The sequence below is a fragment of the Narcine bancroftii genome, chromosome 5, assembly GCF_036971445.1.
Source record: "Narcine bancroftii isolate sNarBan1 chromosome 5, sNarBan1.hap1, whole genome shotgun sequence".
In the NCBI taxonomy this organism is placed as follows: Eukaryota; Metazoa; Chordata; class Chondrichthyes; order Torpediniformes; family Narcinidae; genus Narcine; species Narcine bancroftii.
The window spans coordinates 152,782,361-152,796,642 of record NC_091473.1 but is presented as its reverse complement, the minus strand read 5'-3'; the positions used below and the strand labels follow the sequence as shown (position 1 = coordinate 152,796,642).

Below are 14,282 nucleotides of genomic sequence, written 5' to 3'. Positions count from 1 at the left end.
TCTCAACATCACCTCCCAACTCCTATATTCCATGCAATGATTGATAAAGGCCAGCATACTAAAAGCCTTCTTCACCACCCTATTCACGTGAGTTTCTACCTTCAGGGAACGATGTACCGTCACTCCTAAATCTTTCTGCTCTTCTGTATTAATCAACGCTCTCCCATTTACCACGTATATCCTGTTCTGATTCTTCTTACCAAAATGAAGCACCTCACACTTATCAGCATTAAATTCCATCTGCCATTTTTCAGCCCACTTTTCTAAGCAGCCCAAATCCCTCTGCAATCCTTGAAAACCTTCTTCATTATCCACTATTCCACCTATCTTAGTATCGTCTGCATATTTACTAATCCATTCACCACCCCATCATCTAGATCATTAATGTATATAACGAACAACAATGGGCCCAATACAGATCCTTGAGGCACACCACTGGTCACCGGCCTCCAACCTGACAGACAATTATCCACTACCACTCTCTGGCCTCTCCCTTTCAGCCAATGTTCAATCCATTTGACTATCTTAAAATTTATACCTAAAGACTGCACCTTCCTAACTAACCTTCCATGTGGTACCTTATCGAAGGCCTTACTGAAGTCCATATAGACAACATCCACTGCGCTACCCTCATCCACATTCCTAGTCACCTCTTCAAAAAATTCAATCAGATTGGTCAAACATGACCATCCTCCCACAAATCCATGTTGAGTGCTCCTGATCAGACCCTGTCTATCCAGATGTTTATAAGTACTATCTCTAAGAATTTTCTCCATTAATTTACCTACCACAGACGTCAAACTTACAGGCCGATAGTTGCCAGGCTTCCTCCTTGAACCCTTTTTAAATAACTGAACCACAACGCCAATCCTCTGGCACTATCCCCATATCTAATGACATTTGGAAAATTACCGCCAGAGCCTCTGCTATTTCCTCCTTCACTTCTCTCAATGTCCTGGGGAAGATCTTGTCTGGTCCCGGAGACTTATCCACCTTTATATTCTTCAAAAGCCCTAAAACTACACCTTTTGTAATCTCTGTATTCCCCATATTTACCCAATTTGCTTTTTTTATCTCACATCTCCCAATATCCTTCTCCTTAGTCAATACCGAAGAAAAGAAACTGTTCAATATCTCCCCCGTTTCTCTAGGCTCCACACAGTTTTCCGCTCTGATTTTCTAAGGGACCAATTTTGTCTTTAGCTTTCCTTTTACCATTAACATATTTGTAGAACTCTTTTGGATTAGTTTTTACCCTGCTTGCCATAGTTTCCTCGTACCTTCTTTTAGCTTTCCTAATTCCTCTCTTAAGATTCCTCTTACATTCAATGTATCTTTCATACATCTCCTTAACTCCATGCTTCTTATATCTAATGTACGCCTCCCTTTATCTTCGAACCAAGTTTCCAATATTCCTTGAAAACCACGGCTCTCTCCATCCTTTTGCCCCTCCTTTTAACCTAACAGGAACATAAAGCTTTTACACTCTCAAAATCTGATCTTTAAAAGACTTCCATCTCTCTACTACATCCTGCCCATAAAAAAAATTGTCCCAATCCACACCCTGCAAGTCCTTTCGCATCTCCTCAAATCTAGCTTTTCCCCAATCAAAAACCTCAACCCTTGGCCCTGACTTCTCTCTTTCCATAATGACATTGAAGCTGATGTCATTATGATCACTGGACCCGAAGTGCTCGCCAACACTAACCTCCGTCACTTGACCCATCCCATTTGCCAACAGTAGATCTAACACTGCTCCTTCTCTGGTCGGCACCTCTACATATTGTTGTAAAAAACTATCTTGCACACATTTCACAAACTCTAACCCATCCAGTCCTTTCACAGAATGTGTTTCCCAATCTATATGTGGAAAATTAAAATCTCCCATAATTACAACCCTGTGCTTATCACAAATATCTACTATCTCCCTACAGATTTGCTCCTCTAGGTCTCGGTCCCCTCCGGGTGGTCTATAATACACCCCTACAAGTGTAACCTCTCCTTTCCTACTCCTCAGATCCACCCAAATAGCCTCCGTGAATGTGCCCTCTAATCTATCCTTCCCAGGCACCGCTGTAATATTTTCCCTGACAAGCAATGCAACCCCACCTCCTCTTGCCCCTCCGACTCTATCACACCTAAAGCAACGAAACCCAGGGATATTCAGTTGCCAATCACATCCCTCCTGCAACCATGTCTCACTAATCGCTACCACATCATACTTCCAAGTATCAATCCATACCTTCAGCTCATCCACCTTTTTTACAATACTCCTGGCATTAAAATATATGAATTTCAGAGATTTCCCAATTTTTAATCCCTGTTTTCCCTCATCTTCAATAACAACATTATTTACTTTTCCTGCCAATTGCCCTTCATCTTCTTCCAGAGCATTTCCCTTCTCTATCACCTGCCCATCCATATTCAAATACTTACTACAAACTTTCTTTGTTTGCATTCTAACCTTCTGCTTACTGCTCTGTACTATTTTGTTCCCTCCCCCCAACCATTCTAGTTTAAAGGATCCTGAGTAGCCCTAGCAAATACCTCTGCCAGGATTCTGGTCCCCCTGGGATTTAAGTGTAACCCGTCCTTACTGAACAGGTCACATCTCCCCCAAAAAAGGTCCCAGTTATCCAGAAACTTAAAACCCTGCCCCTTACTCCACCCCTTCAGCCACGTGTTAATTCTCCATCTCATTCTATTTCTATTCACACTGTCACGTGGCACAGGGAGTAATCCAGAGATTACCCCCTTTGCGGTCCTTCTTTTTAACTCCCTACCTAACTGCCTGTACTCACTTTTTAGGACCTCTTCTCTATTTCTCCCTATGTCATTGGTACCTACATGTACCACGACCTCTGGCTCCTGTCCCTCCACTTCTGCCCAACTCTGCATCATCCCACACTTAACTGGATTCAATTCCATCTGCCACTGTTCTGCCCAACTCTGCATCATCCCACATTTAAACCGGATTCAATTCCATCTGCCACTGTTCTGCCCAACTCTGCATCATCCCACACTTAAACCGGATTCAATTCCATCTGCCACTGTTCTGCCCAACTCTGCATCATCCCACACTTAACCAGATTCAATTCCATCTGCCACTGTTCTGCCCAACTCTGCATCATCCCACACTTAACCGGATTCAATTCCATCTGCCATTGTTCTCCCCAACTCTGCATCATCCCACACTTAAATCGGATTCAATTCCATCTGCCACTGTTCTGTCCAACTCTGCATCGTCCCACACTTAACCGGATTCAATTCCATCTGCCACTCTTCTGCCCAACTCTGCATCATCCCACACTTAACCGGAGTCAATTCCATCTGCCACTGTTCTGCCCAACTCTGCATCTGTCTATATCATCTTGTAACCTTCGACAACCTTCATCTCCATCCACAACTCCTCTATCCTTCATGTCATCTGCAAATTTACTCATCCATCCTTCCACCTCTTCATCCAAGGCATTTACAAAAATCACAAAGAGCTGGGGTCCCAGAACAGATCCCTGTGGCATTCCACTAGTCACCGACCTCCAGGCAGAATACTTTCCTTCCACTACTACTCTCTGCTTTCTTCCTTCAAGGCAATTTTTTATCCATAGAGCTAATTTTCCACTGATCCCATGACTCAGGACTTCCTGGATGAGTGCTGTTGGGGACCTTGTCAAACACTTTGCTAAAATTCATGTAGACCACATCTATTGCCATACCCTCATCAATTTCTTTTGTTACCTCCTCAAAAAACTCAATTAGACTTATGGGGAATGACCTTCCCTTCACAAATCCATGCTGACTATCATTGAGTCGACTGGACTTTTCCAAATGCTCATAGATCCTATCTTTAAGAAACCTCATGTGGCGATCAACTTACCAGCCACCGAACTGACTCCCAAATGGTGGGTGTGCTGTGGAAAATGCGGGAAACTGACCTGCATCCAGCTCATGCTTTTATCTGGGATAATGATGTCACTTCCTGTCCGTGTGACAGAAGCAGTGATGTATATAAGCCCAGCATGCAAGCTTGAAGGTGTCATTCTTGCACTAGTTTACACAGTCTGTACGTCAACTTGCCTTCGTAGACATCAACTCAACAACATGTACAGTGATTCCACAACATGTACACCGACATCTATAGTAGCTCAGTATAGAATACTTTGCTACATTGATGACCCCGACATGGAAAAATTTTCTTCAATGCATGCCATGGCTCTGAAACTGCCGATGTTTTGGTCTTCACAACTATGTATATTGTTTGATCAAGCAGAAGCCCCATTGCAGTTGAGGCAGATCACACCTGATTCCACGCGGTACTACTATGTTGTAAGGGCCCTGGATCATGTGAGCTTCCGAGTTTCTGCAGCATTCTCTGGTGGTGGGCAAGTAGATGGCGCTCAAGTCTGCTCATCCATACCTTTGGCCTCCCACGACTGAGCAGGTGGCCTGTTTACTTCACTTGGATGGCTTGGGAGACAGGATCCCTTGAATTAAATATTGGCACTAGTGGAAGGGCATGCCTCTTGTTGGAGCAGTTGCCAGAGATATCCATATGCTGCTGGACAATGAGGAGAACCGAGGCCTGTGCTCACATTCTATGGCAGGCTAAGCAAGAAAGCGTGACATCTGTAGGACAGGTCACCAGATCCTGCTCACAGGACAGCGGCAGGACTGTGCAACTCCAACATTAGACTGACAGCAGGCTCAATCAAATCCATTGTCTGACTGCCAGTCGGCCAGGGCACAATGAGATGAAGATAGCACCCATTGGTGTTTCTCCCGTCAACGATGGGGCGAAGAAGCTCACTGCTGCCAACTTCCCTGTGTCTTTCAGGGAAAAGTTAGGGCCGTCTGTCACTAATGGCTGGCAGCTGACCATTGAGACAGCCTTTTATATGTCTGTGTACATTCCAGCCGGCATTTCTTGGTGGATACAGGGGCTGAAATCAGTGTGCTTCCCCCTTCTGTCCATGCAAGCAAGCCTGCACTGGACTCTACATCAACTCGACAACTGTACAGCGATTCCACAACTTGTACACCGACATCTATAGTAGCTCAGTGTAGAATACTTGGCTACACTGCTACCTTTTTTAAACAAGGGGACCACATTTCCCATTCTCCAATCTGGCACCTCCCCTGTGGCCAAAGAGGATTCAAAGATCATAGCTACTGCCCCAGGTCTCTCTTCTCTCCCTTCCCACAGCAGCCTGGGGTACATCACGTCCGGCCCTGGGAACTTATCAGTCTTGATCTTTTTAAGAAGATTCAACACTTCCTCTTCCTTAATCTCCACATTGTCCAGCACTCAGACTTGTTCTATTCCGACCTCATGGTGATCAATGTCCTTTTCTCTTATGAATATTGATGCAGTTTTCATTTAGGACCTCCCCAACCTCCTCTGCCTCCAAGCACAGTTGCCTCCCTTATCCTTTAGTGGCTCAACCTTCATTCTCATCATCCTTCTGTTCTTCACATACGCATTGAAAGCCTTGGGGTTCACTTTCATCCTACATGTCAAGGCCCTCTCATGCCCTCTTTGAACTCTCCTAATCCTACAGCACCTAATAGCCTGAATATCTCAGAAGCTAAGTAGACTTCGATCTGGTCAGTAATTGGAGGAGAGACTGCCTAGGAACACCAGGTGCTGTAAGTTTCTGTGAGGGGCGCCGGACAAAGTGGCGACTTTTTATCTGCCTTACAGTTGACAAAAGTTAAAGAATTTCATGTATGTTACAATCAGCCAGCTCCCCACCATGACTACCAGCCCCCCCCACATCTCCATCGGGCACACAAAACTCAAAACGGTCAACCAGTTTACTTATCTCAGCTGCACCATTTCATCGGATGCAAGGATCGACAACGAGATAGACAACAGACTCGCCAAGGCAAATAGCGCCTTTGGAAGACTACACAAAAGAGTCTGGAAAAACAACCAACTGAAAAACCTCACAAAGATTAGCGTATACAGAGCCGTTGTCATGCCCACACTCCTGTTCGGCTCCGAATCATGGGTCCTCTTCCGGCATCACCTACGGCTCCTAGAACGCTTCCACCAGCGTTGTCTCCGCTCCATCCTCAACATTCATTGGAGTGACTTCATCTCCAACATCGAAGTACTCGAGATGGCAGAGGCCGACAGCATCGAATCCACGCTGCTGAAGATCCAACTGCGCTGGATGGGTCACGTCTCCAGAATGGAGGACCATCGCCTTCCCAAGATCGTGTTATATGGCGAGCTCTCCACTGGCCACTGTGACAGAGGTGCACCAAAGAAGAGGTACAAGGACTGCCTAAAGAAATCTCTTGGTGCCTGCCACATTGACCACCGCCAGTGGGCTGATATCGCCTCAAACCGTGCATCTTGGCGCCTCACAGTTCGGCGGGCAGCAACCTCCTTTGAAGAAGACCGCAGAGCCCACCTCACTGACAAAAGGCAAAGGAGGAAAAACCCAACACCCATCCCCAACCAACTAATTTTCCCTTGCAACCGCTGCAACCATGTCTGCCTGTCCCGCATCGGACTTGTCAGCCACAAATGAGCCGACAGCTGACGTGGACATTTACCCTTCCATAAATCTTCGTCCGTGAGGCCAAGCCAAAGAGAGAGATTAAATGACAATTAAAAAGCTCCATCCTGGCTACCATATATTTCTCATGAGCCCTTCCTGTTTCCTGCTTCCTTCTTTCACTTGACTATTGCCTGACCTGTTTCGTCAGTCATGGTTCCCTTTTCCTACCATCTTTTCTTTGTCCCAATGGGACAAACCTATCTGGAACCCAGCACTTGGTTCCTAAATTTCCTCCACATTAGTTCTGAACTTTCACCCTAAAACATCTGTTTCCAATTTATTCTCACTAGTTCCTGCCTCATCTCTTCATAATTAGCCCTTCCCCAGTTTGACTATATACTTTTCCATAGCCATGTTGAAACTAAAGGAGTTGTGGTCACTCTTACCAAAATGCTCTCCCACTGAGAGGTCCGTCCTCCTGACTGGGTTCATGCTCCGGAACCAGATCCACTCTGGCCTATCCTTTCGTCGACCGGTCCACAGACTGTGTCAGGAATCCTTGAACACACCTGACAAATTCAGCCCATCTATCCCTCTTGCAGTCAGTAGGTGCCAGTCAATATTAAGGAAGTTGAAATCACTCATAGTTACAATCCTGTATTTCCTGCACCATTCCAAAATCTGCCTGTTTATTGGCTCCTCGGTGTCCCGAGGGCTATTTGGGGGCCTATAGACTACTTGCAGCCCATTGATAGCTCCCTTCCTATTTCTGACTTCCACCCACACTGACTCAGTGAACATTGTCTCTGCAGCATCCTCCCTTTCTATAGCCATATGCTATCCCTGATCAGTAATGCTACTACCACCCCCCTTTTCTACCTCCCATAGAAACATAGAAGATAGGAGCAGGAGTAGGTCATTCGGCCCTTCGAGCCTGCTCCGCCATTCAATTAGATCATGGCTGATCTTAAAGTTCAGTACCCCGTCCCCGCCTTCTCTCCATAACCCCTAATTCCCTTATAGTGAAGAAATATATCTAATTCCCTCTTAAATATATTCAATGAACCTGCCTCTACTGCTCTCTGTGGCAATGAATTCCAGAGATTCACCACCCTCTGGGTAAAGAAATTCCTCCTCATCTCAGTTCTAAATGGTTTGCCTATTATCCTTGAACCATGGCCCCAGGTTCTGGACATCCCCAACATTGGAAACATCCCTTCCGCATCCATTCTGTCCAGTCCTGCCAGAATTTTATATGTCTCTGTGAGATCTCCTCTCAATCTTCTAAACTCCAGCGAGTACAATCCCAAATTGCTCACTTTCCTCATGTTATTCCTGCCATTCCAGGTATCAGCCTGGTGAATCGCCTCTGCACTCCCTCCATTGCAAGAACTTCCTTCCTTAGATAAGGTGACCAAAACTGCACACAACACTCCAGGTGGGGTCTCACCAAGGCCCTGTACAGCTGCAGTAAGGTATCCTTGTTCCTAGACTCAAACCCTCTTGATATGAAGGCCAACATACCATTTGCCTTTTTAACCGCCTGCTGTACCTGCATGCTCGCCTTCAGAGACTGGTGTACAAGCACCCCTAGGTCTCTCTGCACTTCCCCATCTCTTAATCTATTGCCATTCAAATAGTAATCTGTCCTCCGGTTTGTATTACCAAAGTGGATAACCTCACATTGATCCACATTGTAGTGCATTTGCCATGTATCTGCCCAGTCCCCCAATTTATCCAAATCACACTGGAGCTTCTGTTTTGTGAAAACAGAACTAAAGTAAGAAATTAATTGGTCTGCCATTTCCTTATTCCCCGTTATATATTCCCCTGATTTTGACTGCTAGGGACCTACTCTGGATTTCACCAATCTTTTCCTCTTGACATATCTATAAAAGCTTTTGCAGTTGGTTTTTATATTTGCCGTAAGCTTACTTTCGTAATTTATTTTTGCCCTCTTGATTAATCCCTTTGTTCTCCTTTGCTGCATCTTGAACTGTTCCCAGTCTTCGGATTTGGTACTTTTTTTGGCCAATTGATATGCTCTCTCTTTGGACTTAATGGTGTCCCTAATTTCCCTTGTTATCCACGGTTGATTCACCTTGTTTGGTTTATTTTTATGCCAAACTGGTATAAACGATATCCTATTGTTTTTAAAACACCTAATTCCAGTTACCTGAATTCGCCAATCCTGCCCTTCCTCTAGCCAAGTTTCATTACGGCCACAACATCATAGATCCACATACTGATCCTTGCTCTAAGTTCATCCCCTTTATTCCTAACACTTCCAGCACTGAAATAGACACATTTCAACCCCTCTAACTGGCTACCTTTATGTTTCATCCCCTACCTGTCCTTCCTCACCAACTCAGCACATAGCATCATGCTTTTGTCCTTCTACCCTAATCTCTGCCCTCAAATTCTGATTCCCAACTCTCAGCCAAACTATTTAAAACCTCCCCAACAGCTCCAGAAAACCTACCCGCCAGGATATTGGTTCCCCTCCAGTTCAGGTGCAGCCCATCCTTTTTGTACAGGTCAGACTTCCCAGAAGAGATCCAAATGATCCACAAATCTGAACCCCTGTCCCCTGCACCAACTCTTCAGCCACACATTCATCTGCCACAATTTCTTATTCTTGCCCTCTCCAACGCGTGGCACAGGCAGCAATCCGGAGATTACCACCCTTGAGGTCCTGCTTTTTAACTTCTTTCCTCACTCCCTATATTCCCTCGTCCAGACCTCATCCCTACTCCTATCTATGTCATTAGTCCCATTGTGGACCACAACATCTGGCTGCTTGCCTTCCCCCCCAAAATCCTATGAACTCGATCAGAAATTCCTGACCCTTGCTTGCCACATACCAACTGGGAGCCTTGTTCACAGAACCTCCTATGTACTTGTCTAACCAACGAGTCCTCAATCACCATTGCTCTCCTTTTCTCCCCTTCCATTCTGAGCTGGGGGTCAGTTCTGTGTTGGAGACTTGACCACCTCGACTTGTCCTTGGTAGATCATTTCCCCCAACAATATCTAAAACAGTATACTTATTGAGTGGAATGGCCACGGGGGTCCTCTGCACTGTCTGGCTCTTCCTTCTCCAGACAGTCACTCAGATACCTGTCTCCTGACTTTTGGGGGACTTTCACAATGCTTTGTTTTGCAGCTGAGGCCATACCATCCTTTCCAGGAATAGGCATAGTACTCCAGATATAGACCAACAAGTGGTCAATAGACATGGTGTTTTCCCCAAGTTCATTGAGTTATTTTCCAAAAGCTTGTTTCTTAACTGCCAATTTGAATAATTCATTTCTACATTGTGAAAATTGTAGATTCAGCCTTATTCTGGAAGAAATCAAGACCGTTATCAATGACGAGACCAGGTACATTAAAGGCCGCTTGAACATGAGGACGCAGAAATGTTATGCTGTCAGGCCAAATATCAACGAGTTCCTTGACATTGCTCGGCGCACTTACGCAGAGATTGTAGATGATGTAGCAGGTACCATCTCCATATTGTCATTTTCTTTGTCTTCTCAGTGAAGGGTGGCACATTTAGCGTCATGGTTAGCGTAACTCTATTACAGTGGCAGAGATCTGGGTTCAAATCCAGCGCTTTCTAATGAGTGTACGTTCTCCCCATGTCTGTGCGGGTTTCCTCCCACCCTTCAAATGGGGTATATGTCATGGGTTGAGTGGCTGGAAGGATCTGTTACCTGCTGTATATCTAAATTTAAAATAAAATAATAGGTAAAACAGTTGATGCAATAAACTGTCATTAAAAAGGGTGAAAATATTGCTTCACTGTTAACACTGATATATTACAATTCAAATTTCCATTGAAAGATATTTAGATCTACAAAAGTTAAATTCTGCACAAACCAAGAAAATTCACAGTTAAATAGAATATTTTTCCTTTAAAATGTATTCCTCATAGGAGAGGAGTCACGTGATGGAGTAGTGGCTGGTCGGGAAAACCAGCCCTCTCTAGGAAAATAGGAAAAAAGGTTAGGAAAAAGCAAAGCATAACAAAAATAGAATATAAGAAATAGAAGATAAAGATACAGAGAAGAGAAAGAAGATGGCTTCCAAGAAGGAGAAAGTAAGAACATCTGGAAAAAAATAAGTAAAAAAGTTACCGGAGAAGAAAGAAGAAGGCCTTACCTGCACGAAGGAACAGGACGCTGGGGTGATGAGGAGCGCCTGACCCTCGAGGTCAGTGCCTGCTCTGCGGAATCGCGACCGACCAGCACTACAAAAATGGCTCTCGGAGCCAAACAAAAGTGCGCAACTGCGCATGCGTGAGGAGTCGTGCAAGCGCAGTGTGCAATCAAAGGAAAAAGAAGACACCGGTGGGCAGGGGGGCTCAGCAGAGGAGCGGGCTGTCACAGAGCGAGCAGCTGAGGGACGCCCGACACCAGGGCTCTCAGCTGGAGGGCAAGGAACAACAGACGAGCAGCACAGGAGGGGAGGACCAGCAACAAGAGGCCCAGCAACAAGAGGCCCGACAAAGAGATACAAGCAGCTCATCAGGAAAAACAGAAGAGACACAGACACAAAGAAAAGAAGACACAAACACAGATACAGACACAGAAGAAGAGGAAGAAGACCAAGATCTTCACAGAGAAAGAGAAGGTAAAACTGATGGACAAAGAGAAATAAAAGGTAAAACTGATAAAAGAATTTTTGAAGAACAAATGAGATCACTAAAAGAATGGTCGTCATTAGAGTTTAATGCAATTAAAATAAAAATGAAAAGAACAGAAGATAAAATACAAAGGTTAGAACTGGTAATGACAGAAATAGGGTAGAGAGTAGAGAATGTGGAAGAGTGGGAAACGGCTATAGAAATGGAAGTGAATGACAAGAGAAAAACTGGAAGAAAGTGACAAAAAAATTAGAGACACAAGAGTTGTTATTTCAGAAAATTGATATGTTGGAAAATTATAGTAGGCGAAACAACATAAAAATAGTGGGCCTGAAGGAGGGTGAAGGAGGCACAGACATGAAGGAATTTATAAAAGGTTGGATTCCGAAGGTCCTGGGAACGACAGAAATGCAGGAAGAAATGGAAATAGAAAGGGCGCACAGAGCATTAACTCTGAAACCACAGGCACATCAAAAACCAAGATCCATCTTAGTAAAATGTTTGAGATACATGACAAGAGAAAATATACTGGAGCGGGCAAAGGATAAAATTAGAGAAGATAATAAACCATTGGAATACAAGGATCAAAAAATATTTTTTTTACCCAGACATAAGTTTTGAACTCTTAAAGAGGAGGAAGGAATTTAATACAGCAAAATCAACTTTATGGAAAAAAGGTTACAAATTCATATTAAGACATCCAGTCGTGCTTAAAATATTTATACCCAGGGAGCGAAACAGAATGTTCTCGGATCCAGAGAAAGCGCAAGAATTCGCAGAACGTTTGTAGGACAGGAGAAGAGATGTAACAAGAATGAAGAATGGCGATAAAGTATATATAAAGATGTAAAAACAATGTGTATGTAAAGAACTAAAGAGGGAAAAGAGAAGGGAAGGAAGGGAGTAAGGGGTAAAAAAAGAAGAGAGAGCTTTGTTATATGTTAAAAAAAAGTGTTTTCTGGAGAGGGCTGGGTACAGGGGAATAACCATCACTGCAAAATCAGTTGACGCTGCGACCAAGATCGCAATCCAAATGTAAAGGGGAGTTGATGTTGCCCGGCAAGGGATATGGGGCAACTCAGAGAGGGGGGGACTTTTGGGGTTAAGGTATTTGTGAAAGTGGGAACTGCGGGGGTACTTTATGTCTTAAATGTGTTAATGTCTTACATTAAGTGAAAAGGGGGATGGAGGTGGCAAAGAGGTGGAAAAGAAAAATAAGCAAGATATATGATGCCCATGTTGAACTATATGACTATAAACATTAATGGAATACATAACCAAATTAAAAGGAAGAGGCTACTAAATTTATTGAAGAAGGAAAAAATAGGTGGAGCATTTGTGCAGGAAACCCATCTAACTGAAGCGGAACATAAATTAAAGAGAGACTGTGTAGGACATGTAACGGCAGCATCCTATAACTAAAAAGCTAGAGGTGTAGCCATACTAGTTAACAAAAATGTACCAATCAAAATAGAGGAGGAATTAATAGATCTGACAGGGAGGTATGCAATAATAAAGTGTCAGATATACTCAGAATTTTAGAATTTGCCCAATATATAAGCGCCTAACGAGGAGGATCAAAAGTTTATACAGGAAATTTTTTTTTGAAGATTGCAGACACACAAGGAAATATATTGATAGGAGGGGATTTTAACCTTAATTTGGACCCAATGTTGGATAAAACTGGACAAAAGACAAGTAAAAAGAATAAAGTAGCCAAATTTATGGTTAAATCAATGCAGGAAATGAAAATGAATAAATGTATTTCATTGGAAAAATAACATATAATTTAAAAAAAATAGTCACAATGTTTGAGCAAATTTGGGAACCATACATGGAACATATCGGAGAGAGCTTGCCTACGACCTCCATCCCCTAAAATGAGAATGAAAATGATAAGAAGACAAAATGACTAGATTCAGTGTGTAATAAATAGATGATGCATTTTTCTTGTTTATTTTCCTTTGTGTGAAAATATTGTTTTATGGTTTTATTGTATTGTATATGTTGAATATTTATGGGTTTTGGAGGGGGGTAGGTAGAGGGGAGGGAGGGAGGGAAAGGGGGATAAAAGGGGAGAAAAGACCACTGTGTAAATTTAATGAGGAACATTTGTACATATTTTGGTTGATATGGTTCACTGTGTGAAAAATAAAAAAAATATTTAAAAAAATGTATTCATCATAGTGTTTCTGTGCCGATTTTATTAAATCAACAAAAACTAAAAGTAAGCATTTTAGTAAATACTTACAGTCCCCTACTCAAAAGAGTAACAATATTCTTTCTCTACATTAATAATGAATTCAATGAAGCAGGAAAAGGAACAGTAAACATTTCAATATGTTTTCATTAGCTCTGAAGGCATTTTGTTCTGCCACTAATTCAATTTCTATCAACACAGATGCTACCTTAACTGCTAAATATTTCCAGTATTTTTGATTGTTATATTTCTGATTTCCAATATTTCCAAAATACCCAATAAATTCCCTGAACTCCCTTACAAGTTTAATATGTTGTGGAGAGCCAAGAGGCAGCAGGTCAGGTGCAGGAATTTGGAGCAACAAATTGCTAGAGGAACTCAGAAGTTGATCAACATCTCTGTGTGGGAAAGGAATATGTCAACATTACAGATCAAGTCAACAATTCCTTCCCCCACCATCCCTCCTCCCATAAATGGTGCTCAAACTGCTGAATTGCTTTAGCAATGCACAAAGAAGTTTCCCAATGAAGGGTTTTCAGCCCAATACGTTAGCTGCGTGTTGCTTTCCATGGTTGCTGCCTGACCCACTGAGTTCCTCCAGTACTATCTCTGTGTGTTCCAGTTTTCCAGCATCTACAGACTCCATGCTTACCTCCAAATTGATTTAGCGATTTTAAAAAATTTAAAATATCATTAATGCATACTAATCAGTTTTTCAGTAAATTAAGTGCTTTTTGAAAGGCAGAACTAAAATACGCAGTCTATACAATTCCACAGACTACATATAATAGTGGTCTCTCACCCGTGTTTCTTCTATTTCCAGCTTTTCTACTGAAATCTCCTCTTGGAGAATAGGTTCATTTACTCCACCAGCCACCATATACAATTGATCATCCTCAATAATTTCTGCCACCTCTGAGGGGAT

At 43.1% G+C, this 14,282-nt stretch overlaps 1 protein-coding gene across 1 annotated transcript in view; it reads left to right on the top strand.

Annotated features, from left to right (window-relative positions):
- msh4 (mutS homolog 4) overlaps positions 1–14,282 on the top strand; it is a 230,093-nt gene that overhangs the window by 143,210 nt on the left and 72,601 nt on the right. The window contains exon 12 of the mRNA XM_069942394.1: positions 9,842–10,011. Coding sequence (XP_069798495.1) covers positions 9,842–10,011 — 170 coding nt within the window. The remainder of the gene's footprint in view (positions 1–9,841; positions 10,012–14,282) is intronic.